Source organism: Oncorhynchus gorbuscha, linkage group LG26, assembly GCF_021184085.1.
Source record: "Oncorhynchus gorbuscha isolate QuinsamMale2020 ecotype Even-year linkage group LG26, OgorEven_v1.0, whole genome shotgun sequence".
Lineage (NCBI taxonomy): Eukaryota > Metazoa > Chordata > Actinopteri > Salmoniformes > Salmonidae > Oncorhynchus > Oncorhynchus gorbuscha.
This window is the reverse complement of record NC_060198.1, coordinates 35,962,852-35,983,690: the sequence shown is the minus strand read 5'-3', so window position 1 is coordinate 35,983,690 and position 20,839 is coordinate 35,962,852. Positions and strand designations below refer to the sequence as shown.

General features: G+C 42.1%; 2 protein-coding genes across 4 annotated transcripts; one reads left to right on the top strand and one right to left on the bottom strand.

The window, feature by feature from the left end:
- Positions 1–2,221: 2,221 nt before the first annotated feature.
- Positions 2,222–20,812, bottom strand: LOC124015693 (cysteine protease ATG4D-like). Of its 3 annotated transcripts, none has more exons than XR_006835209.1 (12): positions 20,658–20,812; positions 18,957–19,198; positions 13,797–13,880; positions 13,420–13,593; positions 9,955–10,231; positions 9,792–9,859; positions 9,550–9,698; positions 9,364–9,442; positions 9,201–9,277; positions 8,816–8,935; positions 4,769–8,292; positions 2,222–2,274 (listed from the first exon to the last, which is right to left on the bottom strand). XR_006835209.1 is itself a non-coding variant. In XM_046331097.1 (11 exons), exons 2-11 carry the CDS (start codon positions 19,066–19,068, stop codon positions 8,107–8,109), a joined length of 1,326 nt encoding a protein of 441 aa, XP_046187053.1. In that variant the 5' UTR covers positions 19,069–19,198; positions 20,658–20,812; the 3' UTR covers positions 4,182–8,106. The 3 variants fall into 3 exon arrangements, 1 of the variants encoding a protein (XP_046187053.1); XR_006835208.1 differs by lacking the exon at positions 2,222–2,274 and adding an exon at positions 2,604–2,663; XM_046331097.1 differs by lacking the exon at positions 2,222–2,274 and having other exon boundaries at positions 4,182–8,292.
- Positions 4,719–6,746, top strand: LOC124015692 (galactose-3-O-sulfotransferase 2-like). Its single transcript, XM_046331096.1, has 3 exons — positions 4,719–4,946; positions 5,234–5,551; positions 5,749–6,746. Exons 1-3 carry the CDS (start codon positions 4,828–4,830, stop codon positions 6,656–6,658), a joined length of 1,347 nt encoding a protein of 448 aa, XP_046187052.1. The 5' UTR covers positions 4,719–4,827; the 3' UTR covers positions 6,659–6,746.
- Positions 20,813–20,839: the final 27 nt, after the last annotated feature.

Genomic DNA, 20,839 nt, shown 5'->3' with positions numbered 1-20,839 from the left:
TATTGCAGAGCGCGAAGCACCCAATGTGGTGCATAGCTTGACTAGAAAGCTAGCTAGCAGCAAAACAACCTCCGTTCACAACATAGTAGCACGCTATATTTGTTTGAGGTCAGAAACCATTCACCCATGTGATGGGCTACATTTCAAACATTGTTTCCTACATAATACATGCGAATAAACTGTTACACTGCCAGACAGTTGGCCAACGTTAGCTAATGGTGTGGTCTCTGCTAGCCGAATATGCTGTCTTAACAAAATGTATGGTGTGAATGACATTGTTTTGCTGACTTTAGAGATGCGGCAAGAGTAAAATAAAAAATATATATTTCAGATTATTGATCCAACCCGCATCCCGGCTCTAGTTAACTAGATACATTTACCAGAAACGTATTACTTTCAGTCTGCCGCCACTGTCTACAGAGAGACAGACGAATCATGTCGGTCCTGACTACCGTTCCTTCCCAACCAAACGACGAAGTATTATAAATAAAACACCTGAATCTGACTTACATTGAAATTCACCCTTCGCGAGTAGGTCCTTTCGAAGTATGTCGACGTGGGGGATGGGTGTACAAATTATTATAGAACAGCATTATTACATGTATTAAAATAAGATCACGAGGCGTCATTGTTGATAGTAGTCATTGACAATAATAATGAAAGCAGTTGAGCTCTGTTTACGTGCATTTTTTCTATCTAAATAAAATGTGCACGTCAAAAAATAATTGACCGTTATCAACACTAACTATATTGACTCGTTTAATAACCACAACCAAAGGCGCTGTTTTGTAGATTGGAATATGTACCAGTCCGCTTTACAGTAAAGTAAACAACACATATGATAATACAAGTTATTTAAATTAAATGCACAGGGACTAGATAGAACCACGGAGAGAACTGGGTAGTGGTGGATAGTCGACTCCAAAATAATCGATTCCTCGACTCCTTGCCTGTCGACTCCCTTTTCTGGGTGTCAAGCTTCGATTCCTAAGATTCAGATTTTTGCAATGGAGGAAACTATTTTCCGTAGAACACAAACTCTCGCATCGCAAAGAAAGAGCGAGGGAGAGATGGGAGGGGCACAGCCAGGCATGTCCGCCACCAGGCAGAACTGTGCATCGGTTATCAAAATATGTAGGCTATAGCAATGCTGTATTTCACAATTTCTTGCCTTGTAATGCCTCGTGCAAATTCACTAAAGTAAGGGCTATCAATGAGTAGGCTGAGCTATTCTACACGCACACACTAGCGTTTTTCATAGGGAAGGGAAAGAGGAGCAGGGGAGGGAGAGAGAAGATAGGGTCAGGCAGAAAGACTGTTAGAACCATGCGCATAGGCTGTATTTTGGTAATCTGTATCTAGCTATGCCTCGTAAATGACCAAAAGTATATTTAAGTATATATTAGGTAGTCAGTGAGTATGGCTAAACTGATCTTCATAGTGCCAGTGAATTGAAGTTAAACATTTCCAAATTAGGCCTAAAGGTGCAATAAAAATGATTGCCTATAGCTTAATGAAACTCTGTCTGGCTTTTGATGACCTAGGTCAGGGCTCCCCAACCTTGTTCATGGAGAGTTCCTGTAGGTTTTTGTTCCAGACCCAGTTGTAGCCTAACTAACTTGATTTCAATTTATCAAGAAGCTCATTTTTTAATAAAATGCACTAGATTAGGGTTGGAGAGCCATGTCCTAGTTAATAGTTCCCAAAGCAGGATCCCCGCTGAACTTTTTGTAAATGACAAGTTCACTTTCTCAGCCATATACACAATCAAATGTGCATATATCGTTCAGCAGCTGAAATCAGCAGGATGCGGGGCATTGTTATTAGGAAGGACGTCTACCATGAATGGATCGCAAAAATAATGGTTATCAAATCGAATTTTATTTCCAATTTAATCAAATTTATTTATATAGCCCTTTGTACATCAGCTGATATCTCAAAGTGCTATACAGAATCCCAGGCTAAAACCCCAAACAGCAAGCAATGCAGGTGTAGAAGCACGGTGGCTAAAAACTCCCTAGAAAGGCCAAAATCTAGGAAGAAATCTAGAGAGGAACCAGGCTATGAGGGGTGGCCAGTCCTCTTCTGGCTGTGCCGGGTGGAGATTATAACAGAACATGGCCAAAATGTTCATAAATGACCAGCATGGTCAAATAATAATAATCACAGGCAGAACAGTTGAAACTGGAGCAGCAGCACGGCCAGGTGGACTGGGGACAGCAAGGAGTCATCATGCCAGGTAGTCCTGAGGCATGGTCCTAGGGCTCAGGTCCTCTGAGAGAGAAAGAAAGAGCGAATTAGAGAGAGCATACTTAAATTCACACAGGACATGGATAAGACAGGAAAGTACTCCAGATATAACAAAATGACCCTAGCCCCCCAACACAAACTACTGCAGCATAAATACTAGAGGCTGAGACAGGAGGGGTCAGGAGACACTGTGGCCCCATCCGATGATACACCCGGACAGGGCCAAACAGGAAGGATATAACCCCACCCACTTTGCCAAGGCACAGCCCCCACACCATTAGAGGGATATCTTCAACCACCAACTTACCATCCTGAGACAAGGCCGAGTATAGCCCACAAAGATCTCCGACACGGCCCAACCCAGACAGGAAGATCACATCTGTGACTCAACCCACTCAAGTGACGCACCACTCCTAGGGACGGCATGAAAGAGCACCAGTAAGACAGTGACTCAGCCCCTGTAATAGGGTTAGAGGCAGAGAATCCCAGTGGAAAGAGGGGAACCGGCCAGGCAGAAACAGCAAGGGCAGTTCGTTGTTCCAGAGCCTTTCCATTCACCATCACACTTCTGGGCCAGACTACACTCAATCATATGAACCACTGTAAGCAAGCCCATGCAATGCTTTGTAGGTTAGCAGTAAAACCTTGAAATCAGCCCTTGCCTTGACAGGAAGCCAGTGTAGGGAGGCTAGCACTGGAGTAATATGATAACATTTTTTTGGTTCTAGTCAGGATTCTAGCAGCCATATTTAGCACTAACTGAAGTTTATTTAGTGCTTTATCCGGGGTAGCCGGAAAGTAGAGCATTGCAGTAGTCTAACCTAGAAGTAACAAAAGCATGGATTAATTTCTCTGCATAATTTTGACAGAAAGTTTCTGATTTTTGCAATGTTACGTAGATGGAAAAAAAACTGTCCTTGAAAAAGTCTTGATATGTTCGTCAAAAGAGAGATCGGGGTCCAGAGTAACGCCGAGGTCCTTCACAGTTTTATTTGAGACGACTGTACAACCATTAAGATTAATTGTCAGATTCAACAGAAGATCTCTTTGTTTCTCGGGACCTAGAACAAGCATCTCTATTTTGTCTGAGTTTAAAAGTAGAACGTTTGCAGCCATCCACTTCCTTATGTCTGAAACACAGGCTTCTAGCGAGGGCAATTTTGGGGCTTCACCATGTTTCATTGCAATGTACAGCTGTATGTCATCCGCATAGCAGTGAAAGTTAACATTATGTTTTCGAATGACATCCCCAAGAGGTCAAATATATAGTGAAAACAATAGTGGTCCTGAAACGGAACCTTGAGGAACACCGGAATTTACAGTTGATTTGTCAGAGGACAAACCATTCACAGAGACAAACTGATATCTTTCCGACAGATAAGATCTAAACCAGGCCAGAACTTGTCCATGTAGACCAATTTGGGTTTCCAATCTCTCCAAAGGAATGTGGTGATCGATGGTATCAAAAGCAGCACTAAGATCTAGCAGCACGAGGACAGATGCAAAGCCTCGGTCTGATGCCATTAAAAGCTCATTTACCACCTTCACAAGTGCAGTCTCAGTGCCATGATGGGGTCTAAAACCAGACTAAAGCATTTCATATACATTGTTTGTCTTCAGGAAGGCAGTGAGTTGCTGCACAACAGCCTTTTCTAACATTTTTGAGAGGAATGGAAGATTCGATATAGGCCGATAGTTTTATATATTTTCTGGGTCAAGGTTTGGCTTTTTCAAGAGAGGCCTCCTGCGGGGCCCTGGGATTAAAAATACAAAATAAATACAATATACATATAGGACAAAACACACATCACAACAGAGACAACACTACATAAAGGGAGACCTAAGATAACAAAATAGCAAGGCAGCAACACATGACAACACAACATGGTAGCAGCACAAAACATGGTACAAACATTATTGGGCACAGACAACAGCAAAGGGCAGAGACTACAATACATCATACAAAGCAGCTACAACTGTCAGTAAGAGTGTCCATGATTGAGTTTTTGAATGAAGAGATTGAGATAAAACTGTTCAGTTTGAGTGTTTGTTGTAGCATTTTGGTCAACATTTTGGCCAATGTTCAGATGGCAGTGTTTGTTCTGCATAATACATTTCTATCTCTTTAGGTGGTTTTACTGTTCTTTGTGTTGGGGAATTTTCTGTTCTTATTTATTTTCATTGTATCTAATTTATTGTATTTATTTATTTTCCTTAATGTCATTGTCTCTCATCCAATTTAGCTTTTAGTATTTGGCATCCCTAATATACAAAACCAGTGATTGCAGTGATAGCCTTATCATATTGCAGTTGCATCTTATGACTGTTTACAGCAGCAAAGCTTGAGAATAGACAGTCTCAAATCTTATATTAGCCAAAAACTCAATCACAACTTCTTGGCTGGAGAGTTGCTTGCTGCGTGACGTCTTGCTGAGCCAGCTTAGAGGGTGAGGTCAGGTCTCAGTTTCTTTAAGCTCCGGAACCCAGTCTCACCTTCAAAGTCCCAGAGTCTATTTACCATGCTAGGAGGGAAGAAGGTTCCAGAGGAAAGTGTTTCGGGTGGGCCACAGAAAGGAGATGACCCTCCGCTGGTTGTCCACCCAACTTTGGAGACACCGTGTGATGGGTCTCCTGCTGGCTTTGTGTGTCACCTTGTTTCTCATGCTCCTGGCTACTCAGTCATTGCAGCATCCAAGGTAAGGAACAGTCTGTCTCTCTCTTTCTCCCCACACCATTATGCACTGTCTGTAGCTGTAGGTGGTGGTAAAACAAATAGATTTAGCTCAGTGGTTATTGTGAATGTACCAGAGAAATTCTACATATACTTGTGTAAATGCGTTACGGATTAAAAAAGCATTTACATACAGAATTGATTACCGAGGAGTTTTCTGTCATGGCATACAGCTAAGCTGCATAAGTCCTGTTGAGACTTTGTTTACCTAGACGTCTGATGAAATCCTCTGTCGCTTTCCTTTTTCGAAAGCCACTATGCTGGGCACAAGGGCCATAAGGTGGAGGAGAGGGGAGCACTTTCCGACAATGCTCTTCCAAACACCCCTGTACCATCCCACACTGGCCCTAACAGGAGGAAGGCGGTTCAGACACCCAATCTGCAGCATCAAAGTGACCCCAATGGGTACACCTTTATGAGGACAAGGAGGAGCCCTCCACCTGTAGCTTTCCTCAAAACACACAAGACTGGAAGCAGCACTGTTCAGAATCTGATGTTCCGCCTTGGGGAGAAGGAGAACCTCACTTTCGCCTTCCCCTATTACGCATACCAGTTCAGCTACCCAGATAGGTATGGGCACGACTACTATCTCCTGTAAGATACGGTTACCTCTATTCATCTGATGAGTAGATATATCCTATTGCAATGTTCAGATGATCAAATTTACTGTCGGGTCTCTGGTACATTTGGAGCCCCTCCATTTGGTGGATATTAACTGCAGATAACTTTCACTGCTTTAACGTGCTTAACCTTCCTTATGGCTCCAGGTTTCGAGCAGACTTTGTAGATGAGCTGCCACCGGGTTCCTCTCAGTTCGACATGCTCTGCAGCCACATGCGGCTGGACCTGGGACAGGTGAAACAGGTGATGCCAAGGAACACCATCTATATCACCCTGCTGCGTGATCCTCTACAGACCTTTGAGTCCATTTTCAGCTACTACACTTCCACTGTACCCGCCTTCACTCTAGCCAAAAAGGCAGCCGACACAGCTAACAGGAAGTCCGCCCTCTCTGTCTTCCTGGAGGCCCCAGAGTCCTACTGGGACCCTACAGAACCTGGGAATGGCCTAGCCAGGAACCCTATGAGCTTTGACCTGGGCCTCAGCAGCCAAGAGTGGAACGCATCCTGGCCCATGGAGCTGACTCAGCTGGAGGAGGCCTTCCAGCTGGTGATGATCGCTGAGCACTTTGATGAGTCTCTGGTTCTCCTGGGGGCTCTGCTGCAGCTGGAGCCTGAGGAGCTGGCCTATGTGCACCTGAACGTCCGCGCCCCATCGGACATCACCCCACTGGAGGACGACACCAAGGCCAGGCTCTCGGCCTGGAACAGTCTGGACGTGCTGCTCTACAACTTATTTCTGCAGGTGTTCTGGGAGAAAGCTGAGCAGTATGGCCTGGGGAGACTGAAAAGGGAGGTGGCCCTACTGAGGGCCTCCACACAGAGGCTCAGACAGAAGTGTGTGGCCAGAGAAGGAGTCCCCCCTGGTGAGCTGGAGGACCTGGTCAGGCCCTGGCAGACCGACACAGTCACCATCCTGGGATACAAGGTACGAGGGAACCTGACTCTGCAGGAAGAGGGGCTCTGTGTGCGACTAGTGCTGCCTGAGCTACAGTACCACTCTCACCTGTATTTCCAGCAGTATGGCCATGACATGAGGTCCATACCTACAGACTAATGTGCAGCACTTTCCCTTTTAGATACTACACCACTCAGTATTTCTGCTTTTGATGTACTTTTTCAATAAACCAAAAATACTAACATTGTTTAGGTCTCTTTCCACATGTATTTTTATTTTTTAAATGTGGACCTTCTTGTTAAAATACTATAACGACCTTAATTCAACTCCTAGCGACCTAATCAAGAGATGTTAGCCTCTTTGGGAAGCTAAAAGAGGCATAGTTACGCCACTTCCTGTCGGATTATGGCTGATCTTTTTACTAGATCAAGGACATTATTTTAGCTATAATCGTAGAAATCCAGTAAAATTTTGGGATTTTTCGGGTGTGGAGAAACCACTCTTCAGTTATCAAACAAATGTATTTATAAAGCCCTTTTTACATCAGCAGGTCACAAAGTGCTATACAGAAACCCTAGCTAAAACCCAAAATAACAAGCAATGAAGTAGCACTGTAGGGTATCCTTTAAACATATAGTTCAAATGTGTATGGCCTAAACTAAAATCAGTCTGATGAAGTTTAGTGATATTATTTATTTTTACTGAGCTTTTATTGAATGCATTGTGCCACTCATTTCCCATGTAAAAAAATTCATTCCAAAAACAACAGGGCAAATGCAACTCCATATTGCCCAGAATGTGCCTCTTAATTGACTGATAGCAATTTTAAAATTATTATTTTATACTCTCCCCACTCAACCACAAAACCAACATCTCTAAGACAAATTGATTCCCTCACCGGTTCCATGTGCACATCACAAGGTCTAAGGAATCCAATTTCCTAATCCATTCACAGAGCAGACATCCTGTCACATGACGTCAAACAGCAGCTCAGAGTCTAATGCTGGACAAAGTAGTTCAACAAAAGGTTGTAGTGGAGAGGACTATGGGATGAGCAGCCTATCTACACAATGATGAAATGGGGTCAGTTAGTGTCTTTCAGCCAGGCATAGAGTCACACATGACTTCATGTAGAATAATAAACAACCAAGTTGAAGGCAGGTTATTTAACGTAAGAACCTCAAAACCATACTGATATCAAAATCTTAAATTAAAAACAATTATACAAAAACCTTCATTTAAAAACATTGTTACATTCATAAACACGTCCCCTTAAAACAAATAATTAGCCCAAACAAATAAATACACAAGAATAGTGTCATTGGCCTGTTCTATTCAGCAACACCTCACCCAGCCTGGTTATTGCCTGTGGAGGTTGGGGATAAATGCAAATGCTGGAGCATGTGCCCCGTCAGTAGCTGCCACTGATAAAGCTCAGTTCAGTAACCGTGTGTATGAGTTGGTATGTGAATTATGTTCCCTGCTGGCCACATTCAGTCAGTCTGTTCACAGCACCCTTAGCAGAGTTGCCAACAACCAGATGTTCCGGTTTTCAGGGATACAGCTAATTCAACCTAGCTTAGAACTTTTATACCTGCTACGTTAATTCACAATAACACAAACTCATCCATGCTGTTGCTGTTATTGGTCCTTCTCAGCCTCGCCTTGTCCTTGGTCAGAATGTGGGTGATAGAGTTTGGGGGTGCATCGCTCTCATCCTCCTGCCCCCCATCCTGTCCCTGACCCTCTGCAATGGTGAAGATGGGGTACTTTTCTGTTGATGATGAGAGAGCCTGGGGAAGAGAAAGAGATGAACGAGAGAACCAACTCTAGGAGCTCTTATATTTCCCGTCATCTCGATTGAACCATTAACCAATGACTGTATTACAACATATTGTAAAAGCAATAATGTACTTGGCTCCTTGCAACTAAAACATCTGCATCAGTTATACAGCACACTCTTCATATATGTATATTTGATCTCAAGAGTAAACAACAGCATCTTGGCCAGGGTTCAAATCCATAGCCAGCCTATTCCCCTGACATGGGCACCACAAATAAAATCAAGTTGGTCACATTCACAGGATACAGGGTATAAACGGTACAGTGAAATGCTTACTTGCAAGCTTTCCTCAACAGTGCAATATCCATTTATAAAAAGTATACACAATAAGTAATACAAAGTAGTAACAAAACCATTTTAATGTTTGGAATTTTAATGTTTGGAAATATATACACAAAAATAATATACAGTACAGCTTAGATAAATAATAAATAGTAGCAGCAATAGTGCCTATGTGTGTGTGCCCCACATACCGTGCTAACAGCTGAGCACAGTAACTCAAATTCCTTCTGGCTCTTGGCATAGAAGCCTATAGTGCAGCTGGGATCCATGCGACTGAAGGAGATCTTCCTGGGACACTTACAGTGAAACGACTGCAGGGGGAGTGGAGAGGAGAAGGCCCCATTAAGGCGAGAGATGGTGGCATCAGGGTAGCCCAGTTTCTAGACCGAGTTTTTAATCACGAAAGCGTGGCCAACAGGCACAGACAGGTTGGTAAATAAGTGGCTTAGTGTTACACTGCTAGACCGAGATGCAATCTTGGCCTAGGACCTGGTCTAGAGTCATGGATATAGAATAATGTATAGGGTTTGCAAACAACACAGACAGCCTAAACAGGAAGAGAGCGCCTTCCATTACCTCTAAGGGGAAGTTATCCTGTGTAATATCCACTGTGGACTGGCTGTAGTGGGGGTCCAAGCACAACAGATGTTCATCTAGCACAGGAGACATGAGCATGGTCAGAGCGAGGGTACAAGGACTGTAAAATTACAGAATGACAACAGGAAGACCATAAACCTACCTTGGTACCCAACGAAGAACAGAGAGTGCTTGGGTTTGCCACCAATGATTCCAATGCAGCATTCTAACCTCAGGAGATTCTATGGAAAGAAAAAGACAAGAATGGTTTACCAATCTCTCACTGTGTTCTGTGGTTGTCAGTGTCTGTGTGCATGTCTCTAGCATGTTACTCTGACTTGACACATACTTTGACACATTTGATGTAGGTGGGGTTGAGGACTTCTCCTCCCAGGCGCACAGGGACCAGGATGATGACAGACTTCCAGGCTGCACTGGGTCCTGTGGAGCCCTCAGATAGAGGTCTCTCACACAGCCTCACCACATCATCTATGTACACTATACAGGGACCACACAATGATACAACCTATTACTATGGTCTGATGTGCACCCTGCCAAATAGTGAGAATGAGATAACAAGGGAACACTCACCAGTGCAGTCCTGTGCTACATACACAGTCAGATTGGACACCTCTGCTGATGCTGCGTCAACAGCCTTACTAAAACAAACAGACACCCCACATCACTAAGGGAAGATGCATTGTATGGAATGCAGATGGCTGGGAGGGGGCAGGTTTAGCTTCTAAGTTCTCACCGAAGTATGTGCGCTACGATGGAGGGGCCGTACCAGTCCCCTGCCTTCTTCCCTGAGCTTGTGCCCTGTTCCACCAGCTGATGCAGCCCGAACGGGGCGATGGGATGGTCCCCAAACCAGGACACCACCCGTCTGTGAGTAACTTCAGTCCGGCTCTCCAGGAAGGACACTATGCTCTTCCTCCTTCCCTTCTTAGTCACCTCTGGACCCAAGGAGCGAGACTCCTGTACCTCCATGTCATCTTTGGACACATGGTTGGCAGAGAGCCAGGTCCAGCCTGGCAACAATTGAGAGACAAGGCTAAGTAGTGATAAACTGTAGTAGTGTTTTACTTAGGAGATACTTTGAGATACTGCTGGAAACATGTATGTATGTATGTATGTATGTATGTATGTATGTATGTATGTATGTATGTATGTATGTATGTATGTATGTATGTATGTATGTATGTATGTATGTATGTATGTATGTATGTATGTATGTATGTATGTATGTATGTACCTGTATGTATGTACCTGTATGTATGTACCTGTATGTATGTACCTGTATGTACCTGTATGTATGTATGTATGTATGTATGTACCTGTATGCATGTATGCATGCATGCATGCATGCATGCATGCATGCATGCATGCATGTATGTATGTATGTATGTATGTATGTATGTATGTATGTATGTATGTATGTATGTATGTATGTATGTATGCATGCATGTATGTATGCATGTATGTACCTGTATGCATGTACCTGTATGCATGTACTGTATGCATGTACCTGTATGCATGTACCTGTATGCATGTACCTGTATGTATGTACCTGTATGTATGTACCTGTATGTACCTGTATGTATGTATGTACCTGTATGCATGCATGCATGCATGCATGCATGTATGTATGTATGTATGTATGTATGTATGTATGTATGTATGTATGTATGTATGTATGTATGTATGTATGTATGTATGTATGTATGTATGTATGTATGTATGTATGTATGCATGTATGCATGTATGTATGCATGTATGCATGTATGTATGCATGTATGCATGTATGCATGTATGTACCTGTATGTACCTGTATGCATGTACCTGTATGCATGTACCTGTATGCATGTACCTGTATGCATGTACCTGTATGCATGTACCTGTATGCATGTACCTGTATGTATGTACCTGTATGTATGTATGTACCTGTATGTATGTATGTACCTGTATGTATGTACCTGTATGTATGTACCTGTATGTATGTACCTGTATGTATGTAGGCATGTATGCATGTATGCATGCATGTATGTACCTGTATGCATGTACCTGTATGCATGTACCTGTATGTACCTGTATGTATGTATGTATGTACCTGTATGTATGTATGTATGTATGTACCTGTATGTATGTATGTATGTATGTATGTATGTACCTGTATGTATGTACCTGTATGTATGTAGGCATGTATGCATGTATGCATGCATGTATGTACCTGTATGCATGTACCTGTATGTACCTGTATGTATGTATGTATGTACCTGTATGTATGTATGTATGTATGTATGTACCTGTATGTATGTATGTATGTATGTACCTGTATGTATGTATGTATGTATGTACCTGTATGTATGTATGTATGTATGTATGTATGTATGTATGTATGTATGTATGTATGTATGTATGTATGTATGTATGTATGTATGTATGTATGTATGTATGTATGTATGTATGTATGTATGTATGTATGTACCTGTATGTACCTGTACCTGTATGTATGTACCTGTATGTACCTGTATGTATGTACCTGTATGTACCTGTATGTATGTATGTACCTGTATGTATGTATGTACCTGTATGTATGTATGTATGTACCTGTATGTATGTATGTATGTATGTATGTATGTACCTGTATGTACCTGTATGTATGTACCTGTATGTATGTATGCATGTATGCATGTATGCATGTATGCATGTATGCATGCATGTATGCATGTATGTATGCATGTATGCATGTATGTACCTGTATGCATGTACCTGTATGTATGTATGTATGTATGTATGTATGTATGTATGTATGTATGTATGTATGTATGTATGTATGTACCTGTATGTACCTGTATGTATGTACCTGTATGTATGTATGTATGTATGTATGTATGTATGTATGTATGTATGCATGCATGTATGTATGCATGCATGTATGTATGTATGTATGTATGTATGTATGTATGTATGTATGTATGTATGTATGTATGTATGTATGTATGTATGTATGTACCTGTATGTACCTGTATGTACCTGTATGTACCTGTATGCATGTACATGTATGTACCTGTATGTATGTATGTATGTACCTGTATGTACGTATGTACCTGTATGTATGTACCTGTATGTATGTACCTGTATGTACCTGTATGTATGTACCTGTATGTATGTACCTGTATGTATGTACCTGTATGTATGTACCTGTATGTATGTACCTGTATGTACGTACCTGTATGTATGTACCTGTATGTATGTACCTGTATGTATGTACCTGTATGTACCTGTATGTATGTATGTACCTGTATGTATGTATGTACCTGTATGTATGTATGTATGTATGTATGTACCTGTATGTATGTATGTATGTATGTACCTGTATGTATGTATGTATGTATGTATGTATGTACCTGTATGTATGTATGTATGTATGTATGTACCTGTATGTATGTATGTATGTATGTATGTATGTATGTATGTATGTATGTATGTATGTATGTATGTATGTACCTGTATGTATGTACCTGTATGTATGTACCTGTATGTATGTATGTATGTATGTATGTATGTATGTATGTATGTATGTATGTATGTATGTATGTATGTACCTGTATGTATGTACCTGTATGTACCTGTATGTACCTGTATGTATGTATGTATGTATGTATGTATGTATGTATGTATGTATGTATGTATGTATGTATGTATGTACCTGTATGTACCTGTATGTATGTATGTATGTACCTGTATGTATGTATGTATGTACCTGTATGTACCTGTATGTATGTATGTATGTATGTATGTACCTGTATGTACCTGTATGTATGTATGTATGTATGTATGTATGTATGTATGTATGTATGTATGTATGTATGTATGTATGTATGTATGTATGTATGTATGTATGTATGTATGTATGTATGTATGTATGTATGTATGTATGTATGTATGTATGCATGCATGTATGTATGTACCTGTATGTATGTACCTGTATGTATGTACCTGTATGTATGTACCTGTATGTATGTACCTGTATGTATGTATGTACCTGTATGTATGTATGTATGTATGTATGTATGTATGTATGTATGTATGTATGTATGTATGTATGTATGTATGTATGTATGTATGTATGTATGTATGTATGTATGTATGTATGTATGTATGTATGTATGTATGTATGTATGCCCCACGTGCACAAGTGCGTTTTTTCTTTTACCTGGCGGCAGCAGGTGTAGCAGCAGCCCCTGTGCCAGGAGCATCTGTCCACTGCGCAGCATGCAGCCCCACCCACTGTCTGTGGTCAGAGAGGAACCATTCAGCTGTGGGAAGCCCCGCCTGTACGTCAGCCACAGCAGAGTGGCAAAGGCCCGGCGAAAGCACTCCCTCTCCACTGACAAAACAAAGGACATACACTGTCCTTGAATATATACAATGTTCTCAAATCCAGTTACATACCAGTTAGGTGTGGGTCTTTAATTGAAGGTCCCCAAGAACACATTCTTAAATAGAAGAAGTTTGGAACAACCAAGACTCTTCCTAGAGCTGGCCTCCCGGCAAACTGAGCAGTTACCCAACCAACAGAACATCTCTCACCTCCATGACTGAGCAGATAAGACTGTCCAAGCATGGTCAGAGGAGAGGTCTTGCTGAAGCGGGCCTTTGACTTGAACGACCAGCCTGGATGGGCAAAGGAAAGCAAACTATAAAATGACAAACAATAACTTGCCCAAGCCTCCCCCATTTCTCCTTCACCCAAATCCAGATAGCTGATGTTCTGAAAGAGCTGCAAAATCTGGACACCTACAAACCAGCCGGGATAGACGATCTGGACCCTCTAAGATTATCTGCTGAAATTGTTGCAAACCCTATTACTAGCCTGTTCAATCTCTCTTTCGTATCGTCTGAGATTTCCATAGATTGGAAAGCTGCCATGGTCATCCCCCTCTACAAAGGGGGACACACTAGACCCAAATTGCTACAGACCTATATCTATCCTAAAATGCCTTTCTAAGGTCTTTGAAAGCCAAGTTAACAAACAGATTACCAACCATTTCTAATCCCACTTTACCTTCTCCGCTATGCAATCTGGTTTCAGAGCTGGTCATGGGTGCACCTCAGCCACACTCAAGGTCCTAAACGACATCATAACCGCCATCGATAAGAGACATTACTGTACAGCCGTATTCATCGACCTGGCTAAGGCTTTCGACTCTGTCAATCACAACATTCTTTATTGGCATACTCGACAGCCTTGGTTTCTCAAATTATTGCCTCGCCTGGTTCACCAACTACTTCTCTGATAGAGTTCAGTGTGTCAAATCAGAGGACCTGTTGTCCGGACCTCTGGCATTCTCTATGGGGGTGCCACAGGGTTCAATTCTCAGGCAGACTCTTCTCTGTATACATCAATGTTGTTGCTCTTTCTGCTGGTGATTCTTTGATCCACCTCTTACGCAGACGACACCATTCTGTATACCTCTGGCCCTACTTTGGACACTGTGTTAACTAACTTCCAGACAAGCTTCAATGCCATACAACTCTCCTTCCATGGCCTCCAACTGCTCTTAAATGCATGCACTTCAAACGATAGCGGCCCCCACCCGCCCAGCACCACTACTCTGGACGGTTCTGACTTTGAATATGTGGAAACTACAAATACCTAGATGTCTGGTTAAACTGTAAACTCTCCTTCCAGACTCACATTAAACCAAATCCAATCCAATCTAAATCTAGAATCAGCTTCCTATTTCGCAACAAGGCATCCTTCACTCATGCTGCCAAACATACCCTCGTAAAACTGACCATCCTACCAATCCTCGATATTTACAAAATAGCCTCCAACACTCTACTCAACAAATTGGATGCAGTCTATCACAGTGCCATCCATTTTGTCACCAAAGCCCCATATAGTACCCACCACTGCGACCTGTACGCTCTCGTTGGCTGGCCCTCGCTTCATACACGTCGCCAAACCCACTGGCTCCAGGTCATCTACAAGTCTCTGCTAGGTAAAGCACTGCCTTATCTCAGCTCACTGGTCACCATAGCAGCACCCACTCCAGCAGGTATATCTCACTGGTCACCCACAAAGCCAATTCTTCCTTTGGCCGCCTCTCCTTCCAGTTCTCTGCTGCCAATGACTGGAACGAACTGCAAAAATCACTAAAGCTGGAGACTAATATCTCCCTCACTAGCTTTAAGCACCAGCTGTCAGAGCAGCTCACATATCACTGCACTTGTATATAGCCCATTTGTAAATAGCCCATCCAACTACCTCAGCCCCATACTGTATTTATTTATTTTAGAGGTCGACCGATTAATCGGAATTGCCGGTAATTTTGTACGAGAATTTTTTCTTCTTTTCTACACCTTTATTGCATCTTTATTTAACTAGGCAAGTCAGTTAAGACATTATTATTTTCAATGACGGCCTAGGAACAGTGGGTTAACTGCCTTGTTCAGGGGCAGAACGACAGATTTTGTCAGCTCAGGGATTCAATCTTGCAACCTTACGGTTAACTAGTCCAACGCTCTAACCACCTGCCTCACGAGGAGCCCGCCTGTTACGCGAATGCAGTAAGAAGCCAAGGTAAGTTGATAGCTAGCATTAAACTTAATCACGAGTTATAACTACACATGGTTGATGATATTAGTTTATCTAGCTTGTTCTGCATTGCATATAATCGATGCAGTGACTGTCGTTGCTCCAACGTGTACCTAACCATAAACACCAATGCCTTTCTTAAAATCAATACACAGATGTATATATTTTTAAACCTGCATATTTATCTAAAAGAAATCCAGGTTAGCAGGCAATATTAACCAGGTGAAATTGTGTCACTTCTCTTGCGTTCATTGCACGCAGAGTCAGGGTATATGCAACAGTTTGGGCCGCCTGGCTCATTCCGAACTAATTTGCCAGAATTTTACGTATTTATGACATAACATTGAAGGTTGTGCAATGTAAAAGGAATATTTAGACTGATGGATGCCACCCGTTAGATCAAATATGGAACAGTTCCGTATTTCACTGAAAGAATAAACATCGTTTTCGAGTTGATAGTTTCCGGATTCGATCATATTAATGAATGAATGAATTAATTTGTGTGTGTTATTATGTTATAATTAAGTCTATGATTTGATAGAGCAGACTGACTGAGCGATAGGCATCAGCAGACTCATAAGCATGCATTCAAACAGCATTTTGCCAGCAGCTCTGCTGTTTATGACTTCAAGCCTATCAACTCCTGAGATTAGGCTGGTGTAACGATGTGATGTGAAATGGCTAGCGTTTCAAACGTCACTCGCTCTGTGACTTGGAGTAGTTGTTCCCCTTGCTCTGCAAGGGCCACAGCTTTTGTGGAGCAATGGGTAACGCTGCTACGAGGGTGGTTGTTGTCGTTGTGTTCCTGGTTCGAGCCCAGGTAAGAGCGAGGAGAGGTACGGAAGCTATACTGTTACACTGGCATACTAAAGTGCCGAAAAGAACATCCAATAGTCAAAGGTATATGAAATACAAATGGTAGAGAGAGAAATATTCCTATAATAACTACAACCTAAAACTTCTTACCTGGGAATATTGAAGACTGGAACCACCAGAAAGGAACCACCATCTTTCATATGTTCTCATTTTCTGATCAAGGAACTTAAACGTTAGCTTTCTTACATGGCACATATTGCACTTTTACTTTCTTCTCCAACACTTTGTTTTTGCATTATTTAAACCAAATTGAACATGTTTCATTATTTATTTGAGGCTAAATTGATTTTATTGATGTACACTGCTCAAAAAAAATAAAGGGAACACTTAAACAACACAATGTAACTCCCAAGTCAATCACACTTCTGTGAAATCAAACTGTCCACTTAGGAAGCAACACTGATTGACAATAAATTTCACATGCTGTTGTGAAAATGGAATAGACAACAGGTGGAAATTATAGGCAATTAGAAAGACACCCCCAATAAAGGAGTGGTTCTGCAGGTAGTGACCACAGACCACTTCTCAGTTCCTATGCTTCCTGGCTGATGTTTTGGTCACTTTTGAATGCTGGCGGTGCTTTCACTCTAGTGGTAGCATGAGACGGAGTCTACAACCCACGCAAGTGGCTCAGGTAGTGCAGCTCATCCAGGATGGCAGATCAATGCGAGCTGTGGCAAGAAGGTTTGCTGTGTCTGTCAGCGTAGTGTCCAGAGCATGGAGGCGCTACCAGGAGACAGGCCAGTACATCAGGAGACGTGGAGGAGGCCGTAGGAGGGCAACAACCCAGCAACAGGACCGCTACCTCCGCCTTTGTGCAAGGAGGAGCACTGCCAGAGGCCTGCAAAATGACCTCCAGCAGGCCACAAATGTGCATGTGTCTGCTCAAACAGTCAGAAACAGACTCCACGAGGGTGGTGTGAGGGCCCGAAGTCCACAGGTGGGGGTTGTTCTTACAGCCCAACACTGTGCAGGACGTTTGGCATTTGCCAGAGAACACCAAGATTGGCAAATTCGCCACTGGCGCCCTGTGCTCTTCACAGATGAAAGCAGGTTCACACTGAGCACATGTGACAGACGTGACACAGTCTGGAGACGCCGTGGAGAACATTCTGCTGCCTGCAACATCCTCCAGCATGACCGGTTTGGCGGTGGGTCAGTCATGGTGTGGGGTGGCATTTCTTTGGGGGGTGGCCGCACAGCCCTCCATGTGCTCGCCAGAGGTAGCCTGACTGCCATTAGGTACCGAGATGAGATCCTTAGACCCCTTGTGAGACCATATGCTGGTGCGGTTGGCCTTGGGTTCCTCCTAATGCAAGACAATGCTAGACCTCATGTGGCTGGAGTGTGTCAGCAGTTCCTGCAAGAGGAAGGCATTGATGTTATGGACTGGCCCGCCCATTCCCCAGACCTGAATCCAATTGAGCACATCTGGGACATCATGTCTCGCTCCATCCAGCAACGCCATGTTGCACCACAGACTGCCACCTCATCAGGAGCATGCCCAGGTGTTGTAGGGAGGTCATACAGGCACGTGGAGGCCACACACACTACTGAGCCTAATTTTGACTTGTTTTAAGGACATTACATCAAAGTTGGATCAGCCTATAGTGTGGTTTTCCACTTTAATTTTGAGTGTGACTCCAAATCCAGACCTCCATGGGTTGATACATTTGATTTCCATTGATAATTTGTGTGATTTTGTTGTCAGCACATTCAACTATGTAAAGAAAAAAGTATTTAATAAGAATATTCAATTCATTCAGATCTAGGATGTGTTATTTTAGTGTTCCCTTTATTTTTTTGAACTGTGTATTATATTAAGTTAAAACAAGTGTTCATTCAGTATTGTTTTAGTCATTATTACAAATACATTTTTTTAAATAAATCAGCTGAATAATCGGTATTGAAAAATCATAATTGGTCGAACTCTACTTGCACATTCATCATCCTCTGCAAATTCTACCATTCCAGTGTTTAATTGCTATATTGTAATTACTTTGCCACCATGGCCTATGTATTGCCTTACCCCCCTTATCCTTCCTCATTTGTACATGCTGTATGTATACTTTTTCTACTGTATTATTGATTATGTTTGTTTATTCCATGTGTAACTCTGTGTTGTTGTATGTGTCTAACTGCTTTGCTTTATCTTGGCCAGGTCACAGGTGCAAATGAGACTTGTTCTCAACTAGCCTACCTGGTAAAATAAAAAAATTCACCTTTAAAGTGACTGGTCACTGTTAGGTCAAAACGGTTTTAGGCACACATACCATATTTGACATTGTTCCATGCTGACACCAGCTTGGACTTGAGTCTGCCTCTCTCCTCAGGTTCCTCTGGGTCATCCTGGCTCCCATCAGAGCCCTGAGTTCCCAGAGACATGGTGGAAAGGTGGAACCAATCGTCTGGGAGGGTCACCCTCAGGGCTCTGGCCCTCACAGAGAGAACTGGGGTTCATGACTACTGGGCTTGTCCAACTGTCTGGAGGTTGTTTCCTTATCGCCATATCAACCTGAGAGTGGACACAGCATTGAGTATTCAGCCAAGAAGAAACCTTGATTACCTTCAGGGACAAAGCTCAGATGTAAGCTGAGAGATAGACTGCACAGATCATAGTAGTAGCTTATACTAGGTCTTCTCTCCAGGAAGTAGCTACAAACGTATGTTAAACTGCATGACATGTTAATAATTCCCCTCAGTGAGTTAGACTGAGGGCATGTGACAAGCTTGTGATGACAGTAAGAATTTCAGACATGTATGGGTTTCTTTCAAATAGATGTAGACTATAATAAAAGATACCAACCCTACCGTTAGGCTTGTTTACACTGAGCTCCACTGGGGTCGAAACACAATCATGATTACATTAAGACAATGGGGAGCCAGCGTGAGATATGGGTCGGAATATAAATCTCAATGTAGGAATGGGATATGTATTATTACTAACGTATGCTAGCTTGCAGTAACCACCTTAGCCATTTTCGAATGGCAGTGTCAGCCAATCAGCTCCTCTGGTGTTCAACGGACTTGCCATTCCATAACGGCTGCTGTAGTTATAATCCTGATTGCGTTCCGACCCCAGTGTAGCTCAGTTTAAACAATCGTTATGGTAGGGTCAGTATCTTCTGGCAAATAATTGTGGAGCAGCACTTTCTTTTCAGCAGACACTGAAAATGCAGTTACTCACACAGTAGAGCTCCATCTGCCTTCGCATGTAGCAAGTATCCAACTGTTTAATATACATTGAAATATTGTATAGCTGGCTAGTCTACAGTGGATTCGAAAATTATTCAGACCCCTTGACTTTTTCCACATTGTTACAATAGCCCCCCCTCTCAATCTAAACACAATACCCCATAACGACAAACCAAGAACAGGTTTAGACATTTTGGCAAATGTATATATACACTTCAACTGTGACAGACAAAATAGAGAGAAAAAAAAATCCGGAAAATCACATTGAAGGATTTTTAATGAATTTATTTGCAAATTATGGTGGAAAATAAGTTTGCCCGGGCAATACACGTTGTGCTATAAGTCAGCACCTGAATTGTTTAACATAAGTAATACAATTCGTGTTGACATCCAGCTGACATTACAGTGACACGACTAGGGTTGAGGTAACTACTATGTCTCAACATTACAGATGAATCGTCAACTTGTTTTCCAACACAATGCCAATGGCAAGCACGTAGGCATTAATTTGTCACTGACGAGCTTCTTGCTGGCTGAATGTGTTAACGTTGCATTGTAAAAATATAGCTAACAAAAATATTATATATTGCTTTCAAATCTTAAGCTAACTCAATGTAGGGAAACTTGCTAGTGAGTGAGCTAATAGCTAATTGACAACGGGTTAACGATATCTAGCTAGCCAACAACGTCCATGTTTTTATTATATTCTGTAAACAAGCTAAGATTAGCTGTTCTTCTCTCCTGAGCTCTTTATAGTTGGTTATCATTTGTCCTCTTACCTTTATTTACATATGTCATCTTGTATGTTTCACTTACAAACTACTGTCAACGAAATAATCGTCTGAATTGGAGATGACTTTCAAGAACAAGTTATCCCATCATTAGCTAGCGGCCTGACTTCCTGTTTGTCTACTTGGCAATCGGTATCGTGATTGGTCAATAAATGACCAACGTTTGATTT